We start from the raw sequence: 20,786 nt of genomic DNA, 5'->3' as shown, positions 1-20,786 counted from the left end.
CAGCTCTCGGTGTCCATTTGCTGCATGCTATTCTGTGTTTTTACTTGTATCCCTCTTTGTTGCGTCGCCTTGCTGGGTCGGCTCTCCGTGGTGCCTGTGGGCTGGGCAGCACTCCGCGGTGCTTGTGGCTGGTGGCTCTCCGCAGCGTGCAGATGAGCCTGCCTTCACAAGGAGACCCCGGGATGTGAACCACGGCCTCCCATATGGTAGATGGGAGCCCAACTGATAGAGCCACAGCTGCTTCCCTACTGCAGTTCATTTTTTATGTTTATTACTGGGCATGGGAGCCTTAGAAACAGCTTGGCAAATCCTCAACCTTCCTTTCTACCCGCTTTGTAGAGGTAATAATCCTAGCTTCTCATGGTAATCAGAGTTGGTTACCCAGGCAGTAGAGTAATTCCTTCCTTTGCTTGCTGGTTCATTATAATGAAGAACCCAACATGGCCAGATCTTCCGCTTTGGTGGATTTCTTACTATGTCCCCTGGTGGAAGTCTTCCCCCTTTGGAAACCAGGACCTCTATTTCAGCAGAACTTAATGCTGAAGAGAGAGATGCCCACATTCCACAAGTGGGTTACTGGGAGTGATAGTGAGGGGAGCTACTCTGACTTTCAACGACGGCCACCCAGCTTATGTAGTCTGGCTTTGGGGATCACAAGACCATATAGTGACTATCTCTAAAATGCATATAGTGCAAGAAAGAGAGGCACTGTGCTCTAACCCTGCAAGATGATGCTCTGGAACTGGAAAAATATCCAGTCTTCAGTGGGCAGCTCCACTGGGCTATTGGGCCAGCTAGTTCTGGGTATACCTCTCTTTTTACAAAACGGGTTCCATGGCTGAGACAGTGTTGGGTGAATGCCATGTTGATGGAACCTCCCGCCTCAGATGGTGGTGCTGGTAGAGACAATTTAGGCAGTGAATGCAAATTCATATCCAATGTATTATTTCCCATTAGAAATGAATTATCACTGTTTCCAAGGTGGACAGATTCCAATACAGCCAATCTGCTATGAGGTATCTGGCTGGTCTTTCAAAGAAATGATGCTGAAATGAAGGTTCATTGGTATCCTTCACGGCTGGCAGGTTAAGCACTCAGCAGTATCAGTAGCCGGATCAGCTTTGGTGAGAGGGGTGCATGGATGGTGGGTGCGTGGATGGTGTACATCCCTGCTGCTGTGGCCCTTCCGTTCTTGGGCCCATTACACAAGCACTCTCTGGCTGCCATCCATTTGAACAGGGCATTCTGTCCAGGTGGCTGCATAGAGCTTTTCCATGATAGCTGATCTCTGGTAGGCATTAACCTGAGACACCAAGATACACTCTTGCTTATTCTCTTTCCAATTAAGTAGACTATTAAGCATCTGTTTGTTGCGCTCCCTTCTGGGAGGATTTCCCTTGATGATTTTCCTTCAGGGCCATCTTTGGATGGGGGTGTAAGGCAGCTGCAGTCCGTGTCCAGCTAGGACCAATATATTGTCACAACTCTTCTGAGAAGCAAGCCTTGTGCATCAGGTGGTCACAGGGAACTGTGCACAAAGCCAAGGATATGGACTGATGGACATACGGCAGTGTAACAGTTGTTATCTGGAGAACTTGTTCATGCCTTTCACTCTGCTTTTGGATCTGCCTGAACCCAGTCCCAAATGCCCTATATCTTGCAATGGATTGTGACTGTGCTCACCTAACGCTATGATTTGTTGGATCTTACAGAGGCTTATCATAGCAGCTCAATTGAGTCATTAAGTACCAGGCGTTCAACTTCTACTGGGGTCCAGTAGTATCCCAAGTGCTATTTTACAAATGGAGAACAACACTCTGCTTTAGAGTCTTGCTACAGAACTCTAGGAGTCAGTGCTGTTATTATCCTACCATGGTTTGCCAGAGATCTGCCACACCAACCTTACCTACTACTGATAACAGCACTCTTGGACCTACTGCACCTTGAAGTCCGAGTAAGAGGCATCTAGTACCACAGCAATAGCCATTTACAGACCCCTTTCTTGCTCTTGGTTTCATTCAACACTGACAGCCTTCAAGGTTACACCAAAAAATAGATTAGAGAAATATTCCCAAGTGTGGTATATGTGGCATTCAAAATCCTGCACAGGTATGGTGTTCCTGGGACAATATGCCCTTTATCATATTGCGCTAGGCAATATCATGGCATGCTTTAGATAACTGAGACCCTAAACACTTCACTGATAGAGCGGGCCTCTGAATTTTAATGTTATTTTTCTCTCCCCTTTCTATCATACATATGCTTTCCTAGGTTATTCAAGCTACTTGCTGCTACTAGCAGGTCAAGTTAGCATGATGTCATCAGTACATTATTCCAGTGTGATATCCTGTGAACTAAAATGATTGAAGTATCTGTGGATTAGATTAGAGAATATTAGCATTAAAATCATGCTGAGTGCAAGGCAGTCCTTGATATATAAAGAGAAATTGCTTTTCATCTCTTTGTTGATGGGTGTCACTAAATCAATGGCTGTGTTGATCTTTTCCAATAAAGACATTATCTTTATTGAAGCGTCTGTGACTGGGATACCACCTGCTGAAGTGACAGCAGTCCACTACCTCCCGTGAGTTTGGTTTTTGCAAAAACCAATCAGGTGAATTAAGTGGTGATTGATATGGACTACTACTTTGTCACCTTCAAGTCTCTGATGGTGGCACTAAATCTGCAATTCCTTCAGGATGGCAGTATTGATTTCCTACCTTTGCAGGGATGGAGAAGGGGAAGTTTCAGAGGCTTTCGATGAGCTGTCCCTAGTATCAAGGCTCTAATTTCTTAGGTTAGGGAACCGGTATATAGTTTTTTGCCAGCTGCCAAATACATTCACCCCAATTGCACATACGGAGACGTATTGGATCATTGTGAGATGGACTTGGGCCAAAACCCCACTTATCACTTGGCTTTTATAAGACCCTACTCTATGGACCGTGATTGTTTTCCAGCCACCAAGCATCAGTGCAGACCGGAACCTGTATCTTTCAAAAGTCTGCTCTTTCCCTTTACCCATTGCAGTTATCCCACTAAATAGATACCAGTCCCTCTGGGGAAGGACTGGAGGGATATTTACCATATATACCAGCAATAATATTTGCAGGGTCCTCCCCTAAGTGTACCTGGCCTCCCCTTCAATCCATTGATTCTGCACTTGTGGACCAATTAAGAGTTGGAAACTGGGTAAGGGACTGCAGTTGTCCATTGCAGTTGTTGACTGGTGTCTTCTGAGGCCATCTGCTTGCCAATTCTTGATATACACAAAATTGAGAAACCCTCCATTTGGCTATCCATCTAAGTTACCCCAGGAACGTCTTGGTTGATTATTCATCCCCTTGGAAGGCTAGGGGTCTAGACACTAGGCTAGCCTTACTGCTCAGCTGGCCTCTGCCATTTCTTAAGCACATTATCCTCACGACTATTAGGGAACTCAGACCTTGGAACCAGGTCTCTATCAACCCAGGACGTGGAGGGGGCAATAATAAAGCTCCTTGGAGTTGCAGTACCCTTTCATCAGAACATTCCTTATGGCTTTAGAGAACAGAGTGTCTTCTGAATCCTCCCAAGGAAAACAGTCAGGTGATAAGTTCTCATATTTTTCAGTTAGTCTACCATCCTCAAATTCCTGAGCATTCTGACCTCTTCCTTATTATACCAAGAAAGTTCAGGCCTCCGTACCTCATCCTTAGGCCATCCTCTTATCCAGGGTGCAAGGAACAATCCCAGCTCATAGCACCAGCTACAGGTATCCCCGGGGAGACCCCCGAATCCTGAGCACAGGGAGTGCCCCCACATCCGTGAGCTCACATCTGCCTACGATCCTCACCTCCCTAGCCTGACATCCCCAAACCCCCTCTCAAGTTTCTCCCAGGTCCTGCACTTCCTGCATGAAGGGTATTTCTTCTCAGAGTTGCGCTGGAACGTTCTCTTTTGGGCTGTGCCGAGCCCCAACTCTGATTGTTAGCATGGAAGCAATGAGGGGTGCTGGGTGCATGCTGAGCACACCAGGGTAGCAGAAGCCTACTTTTCTGAGTTCATGGCATTGTCTCCAGGCAAGGAGGGCGGGCTATTTTCCCACGGGCAAGCGGGGCAAGTGCTGCTGCGGCCACGCAGGGAGGTTCAGAGCCGTCTGGGGCTTTTAATGTCCCTGACGCAGGCCCCACTCCTTCCCTCTCAGGATAACTGGACATCGGGGACTACTGAGGCGGTGCATTTAGTCTTCTTTGCAGCTAAGCCACCCTATAATCAGGTCCTGGGCAGTTTTCACTAGTCGGCTGTGTGATTGCAAATGAGATTCTTTCAAAGCTCCCGTAGCGGCCCACTAGCTCTTAGATTCTGCCTGGAGTTGGAAGCTGTGCTGAGTCTTTTTTTTCCCCCTCCCTTTTTCAAGGCCTCTAGTATGATCAAAAGCACCTTATATTATAATCTTTATTATTTCCGTTGTCCTCACACTCACCAAGCACAGCAGGAAACTGATTTGCCCTCCCTCTGAACCTAACTGCAATGAACTGCTGGTGGAAATCTTTAGTAATGCTGATGCTACCGCCTGGTAGAGGATATTACTGCCTCTCTCATCATGAGCAAGAGTCACCATGACTTTTAGACAGGTGGACACCTCAAGGCCAAAATCCCATCCTCAAGATCGCTCTCCAGGGTCACTCCTCGTACCAGCTATGAGTCTGGGTACGCTAAAGAACAGCGGTTGAGGCACACCTTATGTGCTCCTGCTTTATTGTACGGTATGATCCCAGGCCAGCAAGACTGAGGCATAAAATAAAATGAAGCAGAGAAACAGGGAAAGCAAATAAAGGTGTGCAGGTTATCCAGTTGGCCATGACTTCACAGGAAAAGACGCATGCCTGGACAGGCCATGGAGCTCCATCTCAGGGTGGACTATGGGAGGTGGAAAGGAGAGGAAACTATCTGGAGCTCTCCTGGTCTCCAGCTGCTCCCCGGCCACAGTTGACTCATTCTTCTCGGTTTTGACAGTGTCTGTCCCAGGCTGCTGCTGGGATGCCAGCTGCCAACACCACGCCACGACATGAGTCTGGAAGTGGTGGGAGAAGCCAGAGCCTCCGCCGATTCAGTCGTCAGGTCTGGGCACTGGAACTGCGGTGGCTCATGGCCCGACAGGTCTGAGAAGTGCTCCCAAGGCCCGGCCTCATCGCAGGGCAGGGTAAGTGAGTCAAAGTCAGGTGACAAACAACAGTAGTGTCAGTGCGTCTTTGATCCAGTGGCTGAGGGGCTGCAAGGTAGATGGGGACAAGAAAACCAGGCAGACACATGTTCCCATTTGTACTGCTGTCACAGTAGCTAAAGACTCCCCAGGAAGAGCCCTCTGAAGGAGATGGGAGACTGAAGAGTTACAACTCAGAAGTGATGCTTTTTACTCATTGTCTTATCCACAGAGCTTACAACAGAGCTTGGTACAATTTCTGACACATATTAAGTGCTCAATAAACGTTTGGTGCTGATTAAGTGCATTTAATTTCATCCTACTTTGTTTAGTAGTTTTTTGTATGCCTATTTCCCTCACTACACTGTTAACTGTGTGAAAGCAGGAATCTGTGTCTTCCACGTAGCAAGGATTCACTGTTGACCCAAGTTCTCCAATCTCTTCCCTCCATCAAGGTTTACCCTTTCTGCATCTATTTTTCTCAAGATCTCATTCTATGACAGAGGTTGAGAGAAGCAATGAGTTTATCATAAATTTCAGTTTATAAACACCCCAGGCAGTCACTGCATTACCCTTAGTACAACATTATGGATAAATTTCTAGTCACTGGACTTTTGGTCCCAGGTAATTAACGTCATATCTCTATTTCATCTGTTGGTATAAGATGTAGGTCCTGGTCTTGTTAAACATTCATAATATTAATACCGATTCCTTCTGTTCAAAACGCAAGCATGTCAAGTGCCTGCTTTGTATAGTGCCCTATTATTTTGGAACTGAAGGAGAATAAAAAAACTAAACCGTTTATTCTAGATAAGGGTGGCATCTTGAGAACACACTCAAATACCACCTCTCACCTTTAAGGCAGAGTACTACTAGACAAAATATACTTTTTGAAATAACAGAGACCTATTCAAAAGCAAGGAAGAGAATTCTTCTGGTACCAGAAGGGGAGGGAATGTAGAGGTGTGAGAAAAAGCTGAAGGGGGCATGAGTGGCTTGACCTGAGAGAACTGGAGTTTTAAGGCTCTTACAGGTGTGAGAGCCAAAGCAAGGGCTATGTATGGGGAGACACTCAGGGGACTTCCCTATATGAAAACACAAGCTAGGAAACAAAAGGATATTTACAAATGGGGGGCCCTGGCGGTGGGAGGAAATAGAGTCACTCTTCTGCGCCCAGACCCCAGGAAGGGTGAGAGGGGTGGGCTTGGGCAACTATAAAATATTAACATAGACTTTTTTCAAAATTAGCGAACCCTTTAGAGTCAGGAACAAGGAGCCTAACGGCTGCTCCACCAGGGGGTCTTCCTAACACAGGGCAGACATGGAATGAAACTGCAATGCAATTCAATTCTCTCAAAACAAGAGCTCACAAACCAAAATTGGAAAACATACTGTGGCAGTCTGATATTATTGATGAATTCCAAAAAGAAAGACTGATTGCCTGTAAACTAATCTCTTCCCGTGGGCGCGTGGCACCCTTTGATTAAATTCAGAGGTTTCACTGTTACTTGATTAAATTAAGATTAGGCTTTGATTCGGACACATTAGTAGGATGTTGAGTCCCTGCCCTCTTGGTAGGTGGACACTCCACAGAAAACAACATGGCAGAGGAGAGAGCTGAGTTTTGAAACTGGTGTCCCGGGGAGAGAGTCGAGCTATTTGCCTGGTAGTTAACAGCTGGACTTGTGGAGAGAACAGAGCAGCTGAGCCCAGGGAGAGATGAGCCTTATGCCAGCCACAGCTGAGATAGGAAGGAGCTGGGACCATGGAGTCATCTTGCTCCAACACATGGCAACAGACTGGTGAGGGAAGTAACTTACTCTTTTTGGCCTTGTGACTATAAGCTTCTACCCAAATAAATACCCTTTATAAAAGCCAACAGATTTCTGGTACTTTGCCTCAACACCCCTTTGGCTAATATACATATGATGAAGTTTGGTGCCATGAAAAACAGGCTATAGACTTAAATAAGATCATTCACTTTTTTTTTTTTTTTTTGAGATACCAGGGCTGGGGATTAAACACAGGACCTCGTATGTGGGAAGCTACACTCAATCACTGAGCCATATTGGCTCCCTTGAGTTTTTTTTTGTTTTTGTTTTTGTTGTTGTTTTTGCTTGTTGTTTGTCTTTGTTCTCAGAAGGCATGGGGGACCAAACCCCAGACCTCCCATGTGAGAAGCAGGCTCTCAACCACTTTGGGCCACATCTGCTCCCCAAGATCATTCACTCTTGAAGATCAGTCTGAAAGGGACTTTAAGATATGTATGTTTAAAATTCTCTAAGTTAGAGCAAGGAAAACATTCCCATGAAACAGGAACAAGAGGATATGAAATTAGAACCGGCAGATAAAAAAACAAGTAGAAATCTTACAAGTGAGAAATATAGCCAGTGAAATTAAAGAAACCACAATAGATGAGGTAAGAGTACAGTAGACACAGTTGAAGAGAGATCAGTGAATCTGAAGATGTAAGTGAGGAAATACCCCAGAACATATCATAGAGAGATGAAGATGAGAACTATAAGAGATGATAAAAGAATAATATGTAGCACATATATATGGTGAGATTTCTGGAGTAAGAAAACAGGTGGACAAAAGTTAATACTAGAAGAGATAGCCTAGAATTAATTCTTTGGATTAATCATATATGCAAGAATCTAACTAGATAAACACAATTCAGTAATCTTCACATTCTTTTTCAAAGTACACGACAGCAAATAGGAGAGATGAACTGTGTGCAAGATAGGCCAGCAGGGAGAGAAAAACATGTGTGTCCGAAACCGGCAGGGGTGGATTCCAGGGGCCTGTGGGAAGAAGCGGGGGGAAGAGGGGGATGGAGGCAGGAGACGAGAAGAATGGAGGCAAGACAGGATTCTGATCAAACCTCGTTTATTGGGGGTAGAACATGGGAATTTATACTGAGGGAAGGGAGCGTGTCCATGGGTGATAGGCTGGTTTTGCGGGTGGCAGATGTCCAAGGAGGGGATTGGCTGAAAGTTCACGCCGGGTTTGCAGAGTTACGCGTCTTGCGCATGCGTATCGCTGTGGTCACCAGAGTTGTGGCGGGAAGGGGAGAACAAAGAAACAAGGAAGAAGAAGAAGGAGGAAGTGGCAGGGCAGGGCTGTAGTAGTTATGAGATCCGCCATGTTGTTGGAGGCTGTAAACAGACCTCACAGCAGATGGCTCCCCACACATGTGAACAGTACAAAGGGCTTTGAGTTCAGATGAGGGCTATAATAAATGGAATAAGAGGCCACATATAGTAATAGTTATTAATTGCTCTTAGCATCAGACTGTTAAAAAAAAAAAAATCACACACATCGCTGCCATGTAGTGCCATTTGCTCAATGACTGAAATTGCTCTTAGCATCAGACTGTTAAAAAAAAGCAAAAAAAACCCAACACAAATGTCATCTAGTGCCATTTGCTCAATGATTGAAATGACATGGTATCTGTTCAAAGTCACTTAATGAACGTGACTACAAATTAAAACTTTATTTGTAACTCCGCATAGAGCTCATAAAATATCCTTGAGATTTGCTTGGGTTTCTGCTCTAGAATTTTTAGTGCTGTGTATTATTTCTAATGAAATTCCCCACGTTTAAGAAGTTTCCCGCATCACCGCTGGCTTGGCAGCACTCCTCTTAAGGGTTTCTGTCTGGCTTGGTGGTGAGGATTGGTGCGACAGCCTCCTCACTGAGGTGCCCAGCTGTGCCACTAAGACCCTGGGCTTCTGAGGGGGTTTTCTAATAGCTCCTAGACGGTTGTCTGGTGGATGAATTCTTTAGATGTCCTTTCCCTAAATTCAGCTGTTTGAACTTTTTTTTTTTTGCCTGAAATACAGAAACATGCCAATTTTTCTGTCAAAAGCATCATTTAATGAGGTATCTAATGTCATGTTTTTCTGACATTTGGGATCAATTTTAGCATCCTAATATGTATTTGATATTTAGGATCTTGGTATACATTTAAATTGGTGACCAATTTAATTCAGAGACCATTAGCAACATTTAATCAGGTGGCCAATGATTTGTTTGGGAGACACAGGACATGGATAAAGATATAGCTCAAAACACTTAAGTGACTAACATGCCACAATAGATCCAGAACCAAGAAATGTGCTGTGATGTTTAGGAGTATGTAGAAAGATTATCTGAAATTGCTCATGAATAGCTGTATTTACATTTCTTTGATAATTTACAGTATTTCCAAATGTTCTTTAAATACATTTTCTTATTGAGATGAAGAATAAGTAAATTCTCCATGTTAGGGACATTGTCAGGGGCTTCTTTAAATTTATGTTTTGAAAAGGAAGAATGTTACATTTTAATTTTAAAACATAATAAATTAAGATATAGTTGAGCACCTGAAATAAGAACAAGGCCTAGAGCAGCAGTGTGCCTACAAGTTACCTCCTGAGAGCCTCCGTGTTGCTCAAATTTGGCCAGTCTCGAAGCCAAACTCAGCATGTAAATTCGTTGCCTTCCCTCCAGCGTGTGACATGACTCCCAGGGATAAGCCTCTCTGGTGCCGAGGGATTACTTCCAAGTACCAGCTGATGATGTAACTAGAAACTGACCTTGAGTAAAAGGTTCAACTCGGACCAGCAGAATATCTGTCTACATATAATACCAGGAGTTAAAAATGCTTTTTGACCTAAATCAAGGGGGAAATGGAAAGGACAAATGAGTTTATATGGCTATGAGTCTCTAAAAAAGAGCGAGGAGGTTATCAGAGGGGTTGCCCTTATGCACACCTGAGCAGAGTTCCAGAGACAGATAAAGTAGATACAACCCCTGGTATTGGTTCTTCTGAGGGCTACAGACTCACAGGTTTTATGGTCATGGCAGATGGAGTTCAGTGCCATGTCAGTTGGCCCTTCTTTGGAGTTGGTATTTCTGTGTGATGGAGCTGGACTCAGATGTGATCTCTTTTCACAAGCCTTTCCTGTTACTTTACCAGAATTGCAGTTGGTGCTGGGGTTTAATATATACCCAGGGGACCTGAATCTCTGGACTGACCATGTGATAGCCAGGCCCTGAGCCTCAACAGACATCAGCTCCTATACTCTGGTTTATTGGACTTACCCCACTAAGCTAACATGAGTTGAAGAAGGTCAACCACCACACCATGGAGCCAAGAGTGCCTACAACTGAAAGCAGGAGGATTGCATCCAGCATCCATGTGGAATCTAAGCCCCCTCCTGACATAGATGTGGAGTGGACACAACCAATCCAAGGTCCACAGGATGGAGGAATAGAATATGGATTAGAGTAGACTTACTGCTCTTCTATTCATGAACTATTGTGATTAGCAATTGAAGAAAATGTGGCATTGGTGTGGAGAAAGTGGCCATGGTGGCTGCTGGGTGTGGGGAATGGGAGGAAGAGATGAGATGTGGAAGCATTTTCGGGACTTGGAGTTGTCCTGGGTGGTGCTGCAGGGACAATTCCCGGACATTGTAGGTCCTCCCATGGCCCACTGGATGGAACGTGGGAGAGTGTGGGCTATGATGTGGACCATTGACCATGAGGTGCAGCGATGCTCAGAGATGTATTCACCAAATGCAATGAATGTCTCATGATGATGGAGGAGACTATTGCTGTGGGGGGAGGGAGAGGCAGAGGGGTGAGGGTAAATGGGGACCTCATATTTTTTGAATGTAATATTAAAAAAGTGAATAAAGACCAAAAAAAAAAAAAGATACAGTTGACAGTAAAAACATGTAAAGTGACAAGTATGGATGGCATTACCATGATATTTTTCTAAATGTTATCAATATTGTAAATTGAAGTTCAACTGGCACTTTTCTTTATTTCACTTATTTACTGCTGTTAAGAAAATTTGATATTTATAAGTTGAGTTTTTTTGGAGATCATAAGACTGAAAAATCTTTTAAGTACTATGGTTTAAATTTAAAAAGGCAGATTAAATACTTTTGTTTTATTTGGCCAGTGTAAAGAGAGATGTTTCATTGTTTTAATCAGTAAAACATGAAAGATCTTAGCCTACCTTAGACACTTTTCTTTTATGTTAAACTCATTCAACTCACGATGTCGTTGAAATAAAAACAAAAACTGGCAAGTATATGAGTATATTGAAAGTTTCTTAATAACTAACTCAAATCCAAAGCAACAATTATTTTCCATTTAGATTGTGAAGTCTCTCTGGAATAAATACACAAAAGCTTCCCAAACCAGTGAGTGGTGATAATTAATTTGAAAAGACAGGTCAGATTAGCCCTCTCCCCTCCAGAATTTAATTGCCCTTTTGTATGTTACAGGAAAAAGGCAGTCTGTAATATTATGGTTTTAAAAATAAAAATACTTTATTTATGAAATAAGATAGCAGCTAACAGTTTAACAAAGCTTGGGAAAATATTACTTTCATATGGGATATATATGCACCTTAGAAAATATTTGGCTAAGTCATAAAATTAGCATTTTTAATAATCTGTAAAGTGCTGAGAAGTTTATTTCTGCTGAATGCCTACATTAGTTTTGCATGTTTTTTAACCATCCAGTAAGTAAAACATTGATATATAAATACATGTTTAGCATAATGGAACTCATTGATTATTCAGGTACCTCAACAGTAGGCTCTATAACTGCAGAATACAAACCTGTGCATTTTGCAGAAAAGACATCTAAATGATATATAGTGTTGATTGGAAGGTCAGTTTTCTTGGCCCACATCCCATTGCCAGCAATGGAACACCCACATGGCCTAGCACCATGAGTCATCCAGAGGGGATATTCAAAAACAGATAGAGTGTTCCAAAGTCAACAGGTGCAAGGAACCACAGACAAGAGTTGAACAAGGCTTTTTCTATACATTTCCTACAATACTAAAACATACATATTTCTAATGTGGACATTAATGCTATTTAATAAGAGAAAGGAAGTAGATTTTGGTGTCAATGCTTGAGTCTAAATGTTGCTAGGTATTGAGCATTTTGGTTCAAAGCACACATTATTTATGAAATGTTACAGATAAATACATTGACTGAAACATTAACTGTTAATTTTTAATTGAAAAATGTAATATAAAATACTATTTTGTTAAAATATACAGTACATGCATTATACCACTTTGGGAAATCCAGCTCGTTTCTGAAGGCTAATAACATTGTCTTGATTGGTATACGTTACCTGGCTTTCTTAATTGTTATAAATTCTATTTTGGAATTTAAAAAAAAAGAATATAAATAAATGTAATGAACCTGAATCAAGTAAAAATGTTTTAAAAATTGTTAATAATTTCCTACACTACTGTATATGCTTTATTTTCCCACAAATTTCACTGTGTAAAATATTACAAGAATAGTTTTGAAGCTGAAAGAGTTAGTATTTTTAGAAGGATTATAGCAATAAAAAGGGTATTGTTTTATTCCAGAACTTCAACTTACTCAGAACATCAGTCTTCTACCTTCTTTAAAGAGTTTAGATTCAGTTCTGCTTTATGGAAGAGAAGGAACAAGATGGCAGGAAAGCCACCATTGTGATATTGCACATTTCTTCCCCAAATACTGTTTTTAATTTATCCCCAACCAGTGTAGTTACGGCCTAAATCACTCATATGATATGATTTAGCTAAAAAGTCATCCTTGATTGCAAATTTCAACACCACAAAGTATGCCATTCTGCTTATATATTTAACAGAGGAATCTGCCAGACCATAACAGAAGAGACCAGCTCATCTTGACGCTGTTGCCTAGTCTTCTTGTTCACCCTTCTGTGACCCTGTCCTCCGCAAACGACTAACACTGAACTGGCTTTTGCTTTCTTGAAGCGCTGGGTTCTACTTTTAAATGAGATGTTTGGCTCCTTCAAGAGGTCATAAATGATACTGTCCTCTGACTTGTGCTCTAGAGAGCTGGAGCCATGAGATAAAGTCAAGGACCCAGAAGATGAGGACAAATCACTTTTTTGAGTCATCAATCCCAGTGACTCTCCCAGCCAAATGGCACCGTCAGGGTTGCTCTGACTCGGGCAAGAATTGACTTCTTCATTCGGAAGCACGTCCTTCTGATCTTCTTCCTGGGGTTCGGAACTGGGAGGCAGGCTATCTCTGGATTTGTCTTTGTTCTTCTTGTGTACAGCTGTAGCCATAACAAGGAATTTGACAGGGCCATTATGTGCATGGTAGGAGACCATACCTCTTCCTAAAAAGGGAAAATATTTAAACAATTTTCTTTTAAAATAGATACTATAGACACAAAATTACATATTTTAACCCCAATAAATCTCTTTAACGAAATCATATAAAAGATTTTAATACTTGAATATTTGGTTAAAATCAAAATAGCTTCTAGTTTATATGCTTGCAGATTTTTAGTTAATTTGAAGAAAGTTTTAAAAACGATTTAAAAAGCAAAACTCAGTCTCTGTCAGCAATATTTAATTTGTAACATTCATATCATTTTTTTAAGTAATAAAAATCATCTTTTCCTCTTCTCTACATAAATGCCTTCTCACTTGCTCTAGGTAATATACTTAACTTTCCTAAGTCTTGATGTAAAAATTCAAAGCCTGAAAATGAGTCGGTTTTAGGAACCAAGTGCCTAAGCTATCAGAAGCCTCCTGATATTTTTTATTACAAAAAGATTCTGGGGTTCAGAACAAATTAATCTTATAGTTTTACTTAAAATGAAGACTTTTCAGGTAAAGGAGATGGGATTCAAATTTGAAAATCATCTGATCCAAGAGCACATGTCAGAAAAACCTAGAGGTCATTTTAGAAGACACTGATGCCCCTGGAATACTGCTTTCCTAAGTCGCAGGTGGGATGGGGCAGCTGCAGTCTTCAGCGCCTCACAGGTGCTGTGGGATAGCTAGAGGAGAAACGTGCTACATGGCTAAACAAGGCCTGGCCCTCACAATCACCCAGCTCCAGCCAAAGCAGGTTAAATGACAGAATTCTTTAATCACAATAAGCTTCCATTCCACAGTGAAGAGAGCAGCAAAATTAAAGTCTTACCAATAGTAAGTGATGGCAGGAATAGGGAGTGATACGAATGCTCATACACTGATTATATGAGTGTAATATGACAGACCAACCTAGAAAAGCATTTTAGCATCACCTAGCAAAGTTGAACATGTGTATCCATGAATTTCATGGAGGCCTTAGATATAATACCAAAAACTAGGAACAATGCAATAGCCATCAAAAGAAACAAGGACAGTGTCAGAGCTTTTCAAAAGAATACTATACAGCAGTGAAAATGAATGAACTACAACTATAAGCACCAACAATGATGAATCTGAGAAATAATGGTGAAAGGAAAAAGTTTCAGAGGAATGCGTATGTTAAGAGATGACCATGGAAAATAAAGAAACACACAAAGTCAAGACTTGTTTTGTAAGGATGCAAATTGTTAAAACTACAGCAAAAATCAATGGAATGGCTAAAATAAAATGCAGAATAATGCCTACCTACTGTGTTGTGGAAAGAAGAAAAATGGGTTTGGGAAGGGGTATAGAGGCTCTAATGGATAAGTCATGTTCTTTCCCTAAGCTTAAGGAACAGGTATATGGACCTTTTCATTATTACTGCTTATTGTACATATTCACTATGTTCAGACTTTTGTATATATAATATCTAGTTCATAATAAAAAGAGAAATTTATACAATGAATCGAACCATCAGAATTCCTTAATCCTAAAAGGTAGATGTAGCAGTTTGATACAGTTATGAATTCCAAAAATAGATATTGGATTATGCTTGTAATCTGATCTGTACCTGGGCATGACTGAGTTATGATTAGGGTGTCCCCACCCACCAGTGGGTGGGGACTCACAGATAAAAGGCATGGCAAAGAACAGTTGAGGGTTTCTGATGTTGGAGTTTTGATGCTGGAGATTGATGCTGGAGACTTAAGCCAGAGCCCAGGGAAGTAAGCTCCCAGAGGAAAGAGAAGCCAGCCCCAGGAAGAAAGGAACCTTGAACCCAGAGAAAAGCAAGCCCCAGGAACACAGGAACCCAGGAAGCCGGAACCCTCGCAGATGTCAGCAGTCATCTTGCTCCAAATAGACTTTGGTGAGGGAAGTAACTTAGGCTTTATGGCCTGGTATCTGTAAGCTCCTACCCCAAATAAATACCCTTCATAAAACACAACCAATCTCTGGTATTTTGCATCAGCACCCCTTTGGCTAATACAGTAGATCATGCCAAAATATGCGTTTATCTTAATTACAGACCTTCTAGTGGATCCATAAATGCTTGCTGAGGAGAGGAAGGAATACCTGCAGTTATAATGTAAGGTTCTAGAGTTGTCATTAGAAAGAAAATATATTAATAGAATCTTTATTAATATTTTGGTGAATTCCTACAAATCTTCTCCGTGAATATTTTTCAATCCAACATAAAATTTAAGATCTTGGTATTACACTTAATTTAAAATATTAATATTTTTTCTGTATCATTAAAAGTATTCCATAAACATTTTTTATTGGCTGCTTTATATTCTATTAATGGCAATACAATTATTTTCTTAAACATCCCCTTACCCCTAATTTTGAACATTTAGTTGGTTTCCCATTTTAAGCTTTTAGCAATTAAATGCTATGGCAAATGTATTTTTACATCCTGCTTTGTCCATAGGTAGACTAGGCTTTTTCCTAAGGCAGATCTTGAAGTGGCCATCCTGATTCCAACACTGGAGCAAACTGTTTTCCTAAAAGACTACCAATGTGAACTCCTACCAATGTTGCAAAGAGCATAACAGAGCTTTTTCAAATCCCAGGCCTCCTCCTTTACCAATATCAAATATAAAACATATCCATTTTCATTGACCAAACTGTGTATAATGATCTAAACTGACTGGTGACAGTAAAGGTAATAAAAAAATACATTATCAGAATAAGATTCTGGACCACTACCATATACATGAAAAACAAAAACATAAATTGAAATTCAAATGAATAGACATAGTCTTTATTGTACACGGAAAAAAAATTGAGTTGTTGAAACAATTCCCAGTATGGTGAATCGTAACAGAATCATAAGCCTAATAAAGTGTCAGAGCAGGATAAGGACGGGGGGACAGCAACCCCGCAGGGTGCTTACTCACCAGTTACTTTGGGAATGCCCTGAAGACGAGGAACCGGCAGGGCGACGACGATGCCCAGGTTGGTCCCAACCATGAGTAAGCCGTGGCAAACCAGCAGACTAGTCACCGCCACCCGCTGGGGCCCTGAGGGGAGAGAGAGCAGTGGGCTTCCGGTCCTCAGGTTTGCTTTGTGCAGCAGTCCCAGGGCAAGGGCAGTGAGGCGCTCAGTGTATCTGAGGATACTGCAGATATGCAACATCAAGCCTTCAGTCGGATTAAAACGCCACGTGAACACCAACCTCCTTAAGCGCCTTCTGCAGCCTGGCGCACTTCAGCTAGACTCTAAAGAAAAAGATCTTGGGGAAACGGATGCTCTTCATCACACCTTAGAGTGTGCAGCTACAACTCTGAGTCTCCCCCATCAATTCTTTGCAGCCTCCCTGGCTTTGGCTGGCACATTCAGATGCAAATCAAATCACTTGGAAGAAGGTATTTAAATGATTTACTTCTATTCAGTGTAGAAAACGACCCCTGGAGTGCAACACAAAAACCAAACTGGTCCTTTGAAATCACAGAGCCAGAACCATTAAAAGTGGTAAGAGATCTACTACCTTGGCTAGGATGGGTTTCTACTGTAACTTAGTCAGTATCAAAGTAAGAATAACCATTTCTCATGGAATCAGCATCAGAAATAGTTTGGAAAATGTTGACAGAGAACTGGAATTAGAAGGACCTTAAGTTTTTTTTTGCTTTTGTTCTCCCCTTTTCCTTCTCATCTTTCTAGTCAAGGATCTGAGGCCCAGAGAAATTAAATAATTTGCTCTGGGTTGTGACAAGGTTAAAAAGTGGAGTGGGGGAGTGGGGTGGGGAGTAGGGGTATATGGGATCATCTTATATTTTTTAATGTGACATTTTGTATTATCTATATAAAATCTTTTAAAAATCCATTTTTAAAAAAGTGGCAGGGAAAGAAAGTGGTTTAAGAAATGCCCTTGTTCAAATAGCTTCCCAACTTCTCTAATTTTAAAGAGTGATTCTTGACTTCCACATAATTCTACACTGTGCTGATCTATCATTAGCATCACAGCTTTCAAAGGAGATTTAAAATAACCATTTGGTCTTTCTCTGCTTAGCCCAAAGGCAGACTAGCCTAGAAAACCAATTCAGTTTGCATGTGAAAAGCATCAGTGAATACTACAAACAATATGGTTCTTTTCTGTAGAAATAGAAGTTATTTTCATTATCTCTGTACTTGCTCCAATCTTGGGTAGAAAGCATGAAAGCAAATTATCTAATGTCATAAAGAAACTGTGGTTTATTTCTAAACATCAATTTATATTAAAAAACAAAAGTGTAAAAATATTTTTGCTCTCAGGAATTCTGAATGCATGTTTTGAATAATTTGAATTTTAGAAATGTATTTTGGGTTTAGAAATGCACCAGCGCTATATGTTAATCTGCAACGCTATCCTATGAGTAAGCACAATGCCTTTATTTTCAAAAGCTAATGAGAAATACTGAAGCAGTTTACAAATGTAATGTTCAGCATAATTCCCAACTATTATTATTGATTGGTGATTTCATAAAAAAGCACCATCATGGCTAAGTGTCAGTGTGCTAGGAGGCATATGAATTTCAGGGGAAATACAGATTTATCTTTCTGAAACATCAATTTTACTCAAAGGTACTACTCTAAATATTAAACATGGTCATCTTAAGAGGTAGGAAACAATTCTGCTAACAAGTTCAAGGTCAAATCTGAGACCTTCCTTTCAGACCCTCCTGAAGATGTGGAGTAGCTGGTATAAGGGTAAATCTGAAATCGGTTTACTGTGCTGTACTTTTTTTTGTTTTGTTTTGATAAAACATGGCTTTCTCAAATGAAGGCTAATATACATGGATGAAATATTATTTGGCATTTAAAGCTCTCAAATTTAATAACTGAATTCTACATTATGGATGCAAATGGTTTCCAACACAACTGATGCTAAGTTGAGAATCTCATTGCAATGGATACGGACTTCGCTCCTGCAGACAGTTTATTACCTTGCCACATGACAGTCACTTTCCTTTGCCACTGCATGTGGTAGGAAAATATTCATCAGGCAATGGTATACTCCAGCTGTCCTAAATTTGAGTAAATTTTTTAAAAATACAAAATTATTGGAAACAGTAAAAACAAACTCTTACGACATCTCATCAATGGTCCTTACTGAAGATTCAAGGGCTGACTATAGGATTATTTTATCACTTAATTTCTCTTTAACCCTCATATTTTGGTACTTAATTTGGGCAATTTATGAAAGCTGTGCAAAGGAATAAATGAAGTATGTTTGAAATTTTAAAATTTGACATCCTAAAATATTTTGGTGTAGGAAACTGAGTTTCATTTAATTTTTCTCCAAGGAGGAATTGTTGAGTTAGATTTTCCTTCACAGAGATATATAATTTGTTAAATATTGCTTTAGGTATTTTAAAGAACCATTCAAAATATTTTTATTCTATGAACAATTTTACTTCAAGGACAACTAATGAAGAAAAGGAGAATTTCAAATGATTAGTTTGAACAATTAGTTTTACATATTTATATTTCGAACAGATCTCTGGAGCGTCATTTCATTCATGAAATATGATGTATGAATATTTCTATCTGCTAATGAAAACATAAGAAAGAATTCACTGTCAAATTATGAAGGACAGGGTGGCGGACTTGGCCCAGTGGTTAGGGAGTCCGTCTACCACATCAGAGGTCTGTGGTTCAAACCCCGGGCCTTCTTGACCCATGTGGAGCTGGCCCATGTGCAGTGCTGATGCGCGCAAGGAGTGCCCTGCCACACAGGGGTGTCCCCCGCGTAGGGGAGCCCCACGCTCAAGGAGTGCGCCCCGTAAGGAGAGCCGCCCAGTGCGAAAGAAAGTGCAGCCTGCCCAGGAATGGCGCCACACACACAGAGAGCTGACACAACAAGATGACACAACAAAAAGAAACACAGATTCCCGTGCCGCTGACAGCAACAGAAGCGGACAAAGAAGACGCAGCAAACAGACACAGAGAACAAACAACTGGGGTGGGGGGGAAGGGGAGAGAAAAAAAAAATTATGAATGATAAAACTTTACTTTTTTGAAAGTTATCTTTTATTTGCTTTATGAATAGTTCCCCTCTTCACATGTAAACAGCATATTCAGGAAAATTTTATTTTTGATTATGTTTTGCAAATTTTACATCTATTTTATGTTATATGTAATGGAAAAATGGGAAACTTTCTAGAGTCTTTGTAAAGAAACTCCTTTCTTCATAAATGGATCTTTCTAAAGAGAAAGACACATTAGAAATAATTCAAAATTAGAAAACAAAATGTGTGTGTGTCCTGGAATAGAGAAAAAAGTCTCTGTGTAGGAAAAAAGACTCTAAAATAGTGGGTAGATGAAAAACACCACACAGAATCACTAGAAAAGACTTGTGAAAATCTTGCTTGGTGGCGGAATTGGCCCAATGGTTAGGGCATCCGTCTACCACATGGGAGGTCCGCGGTTTAAACCCCGGGCCTCCTTGACCTGTGTGGAGCTGGCCCATGCGCAGTGCTGATCCGCCTAAGGAGTGCCGTGCCACGCGGGGGTGTCCCCCATGTAGGAGAGCCCCACGCGCAAGAAGTGCACCCCATAAGGAGAGCCACCCAGTGCGAAAGAAAGTGCAGCCTGCCCAGGAATGGCACCGCACACACGGAGAGCTGACACAAGATGAAGCAACAAAAAGAAACACAGATTCCCATGCTGCTGACAACAACAGAAGTGGACAAAGATGCAGCAAATAGACATAGAGAACAGACAACCGGGATGGCGGGGGTGGGGGGAGAGAAATAAATAAATAAATAAATCTTAAAAAAAAAATCTTGCTTAAAGGAAATAACAATGGGCTACTTATGAGACCTTCCAGAACTCCTACTTAAGATTTTAATAATAAAAAAGGATGAGAGCAAGGAAAATTCAGACGTTAATTTTTCTTTCTAAACCAGATATTAATTTTTCTTTCTAACTGGTCTGAAAGCATTCAGAAGCCAAGTAAAATTATGCATTTCAGGGTAAGACTGTTTATTCCATTTTCAAAGTAGTCTACGATTCAACATCTTCAATTTTATATAAGAAAGTTTAACCATTATAATAATTAGGCAGTGTGATTATATTCCAACACAAGAGGATGCAGATAACAGTGTGGCCTTTGCAATGTTCAGGGATGCTCTCCAGAAGAACCAAAAGTGATCTTTAAGATGGCACAACAAGGTGCATTCACTGGGAGCAGGGATGCAACCCCAGCCAAGCGGCCAGCTGAGGGGAGCCATCTGAGTCTCAGGAAGCCAGAGGCCATGCTGAAGTCAAATGGCAACTCAGGAGGCGGTGGAAGCGATGGTAGTGATGCTGATGCAGGTGACAGAGGACATAAACTGCATCGAGAGTTTTAAAAAATGAATTATGTGGTGGCAATGTCAAACAGTGCAGCTCACTGTGGAAACACCTGCAAATTCCTCAAAAGAAAAACACAGACGTACCACATGAC

The 20,786-nt window shown here is 41.2% G+C and overlaps 1 protein-coding gene across 12 annotated transcripts in view; it reads right to left on the bottom strand.

Annotated features, from left to right (window-relative positions):
* Positions 1-11,489: 11,489 nt before the first annotated feature.
* The window catches only part of ARHGEF10 (Rho guanine nucleotide exchange factor 10), a 169,723-nt gene continuing 160,426 nt past the window's right edge, over positions 11,490-20,786 (bottom strand). For all 12 annotated transcript variants that reach the window (XM_058288003.2, XM_058288001.1, XM_058288006.1 and 9 more), the window contains 2 exons: positions 16,258-16,380; positions 11,490-13,350 (listed from right to left, as the gene is read on the bottom strand). In XM_058288003.2, coding sequence (XP_058143986.1) covers positions 12,833-13,350; positions 16,258-16,380 — 641 coding nt within the window. In that variant the 3' untranslated portion in view covers positions 11,490-12,832. The remainder of the gene's footprint in view (positions 13,351-16,257; positions 16,381-20,786) is intronic.

The sequence above is a fragment of the Dasypus novemcinctus genome, chromosome 25, assembly GCF_030445035.2.
Source record: "Dasypus novemcinctus isolate mDasNov1 chromosome 25, mDasNov1.1.hap2, whole genome shotgun sequence".
Lineage (NCBI taxonomy): Eukaryota > Metazoa > Chordata > Mammalia > Cingulata > Dasypodidae > Dasypus > Dasypus novemcinctus.
Note: the sequence above shows the minus strand (reverse complement) of the source record. Positions and strands in the feature narration are given on the sequence as shown.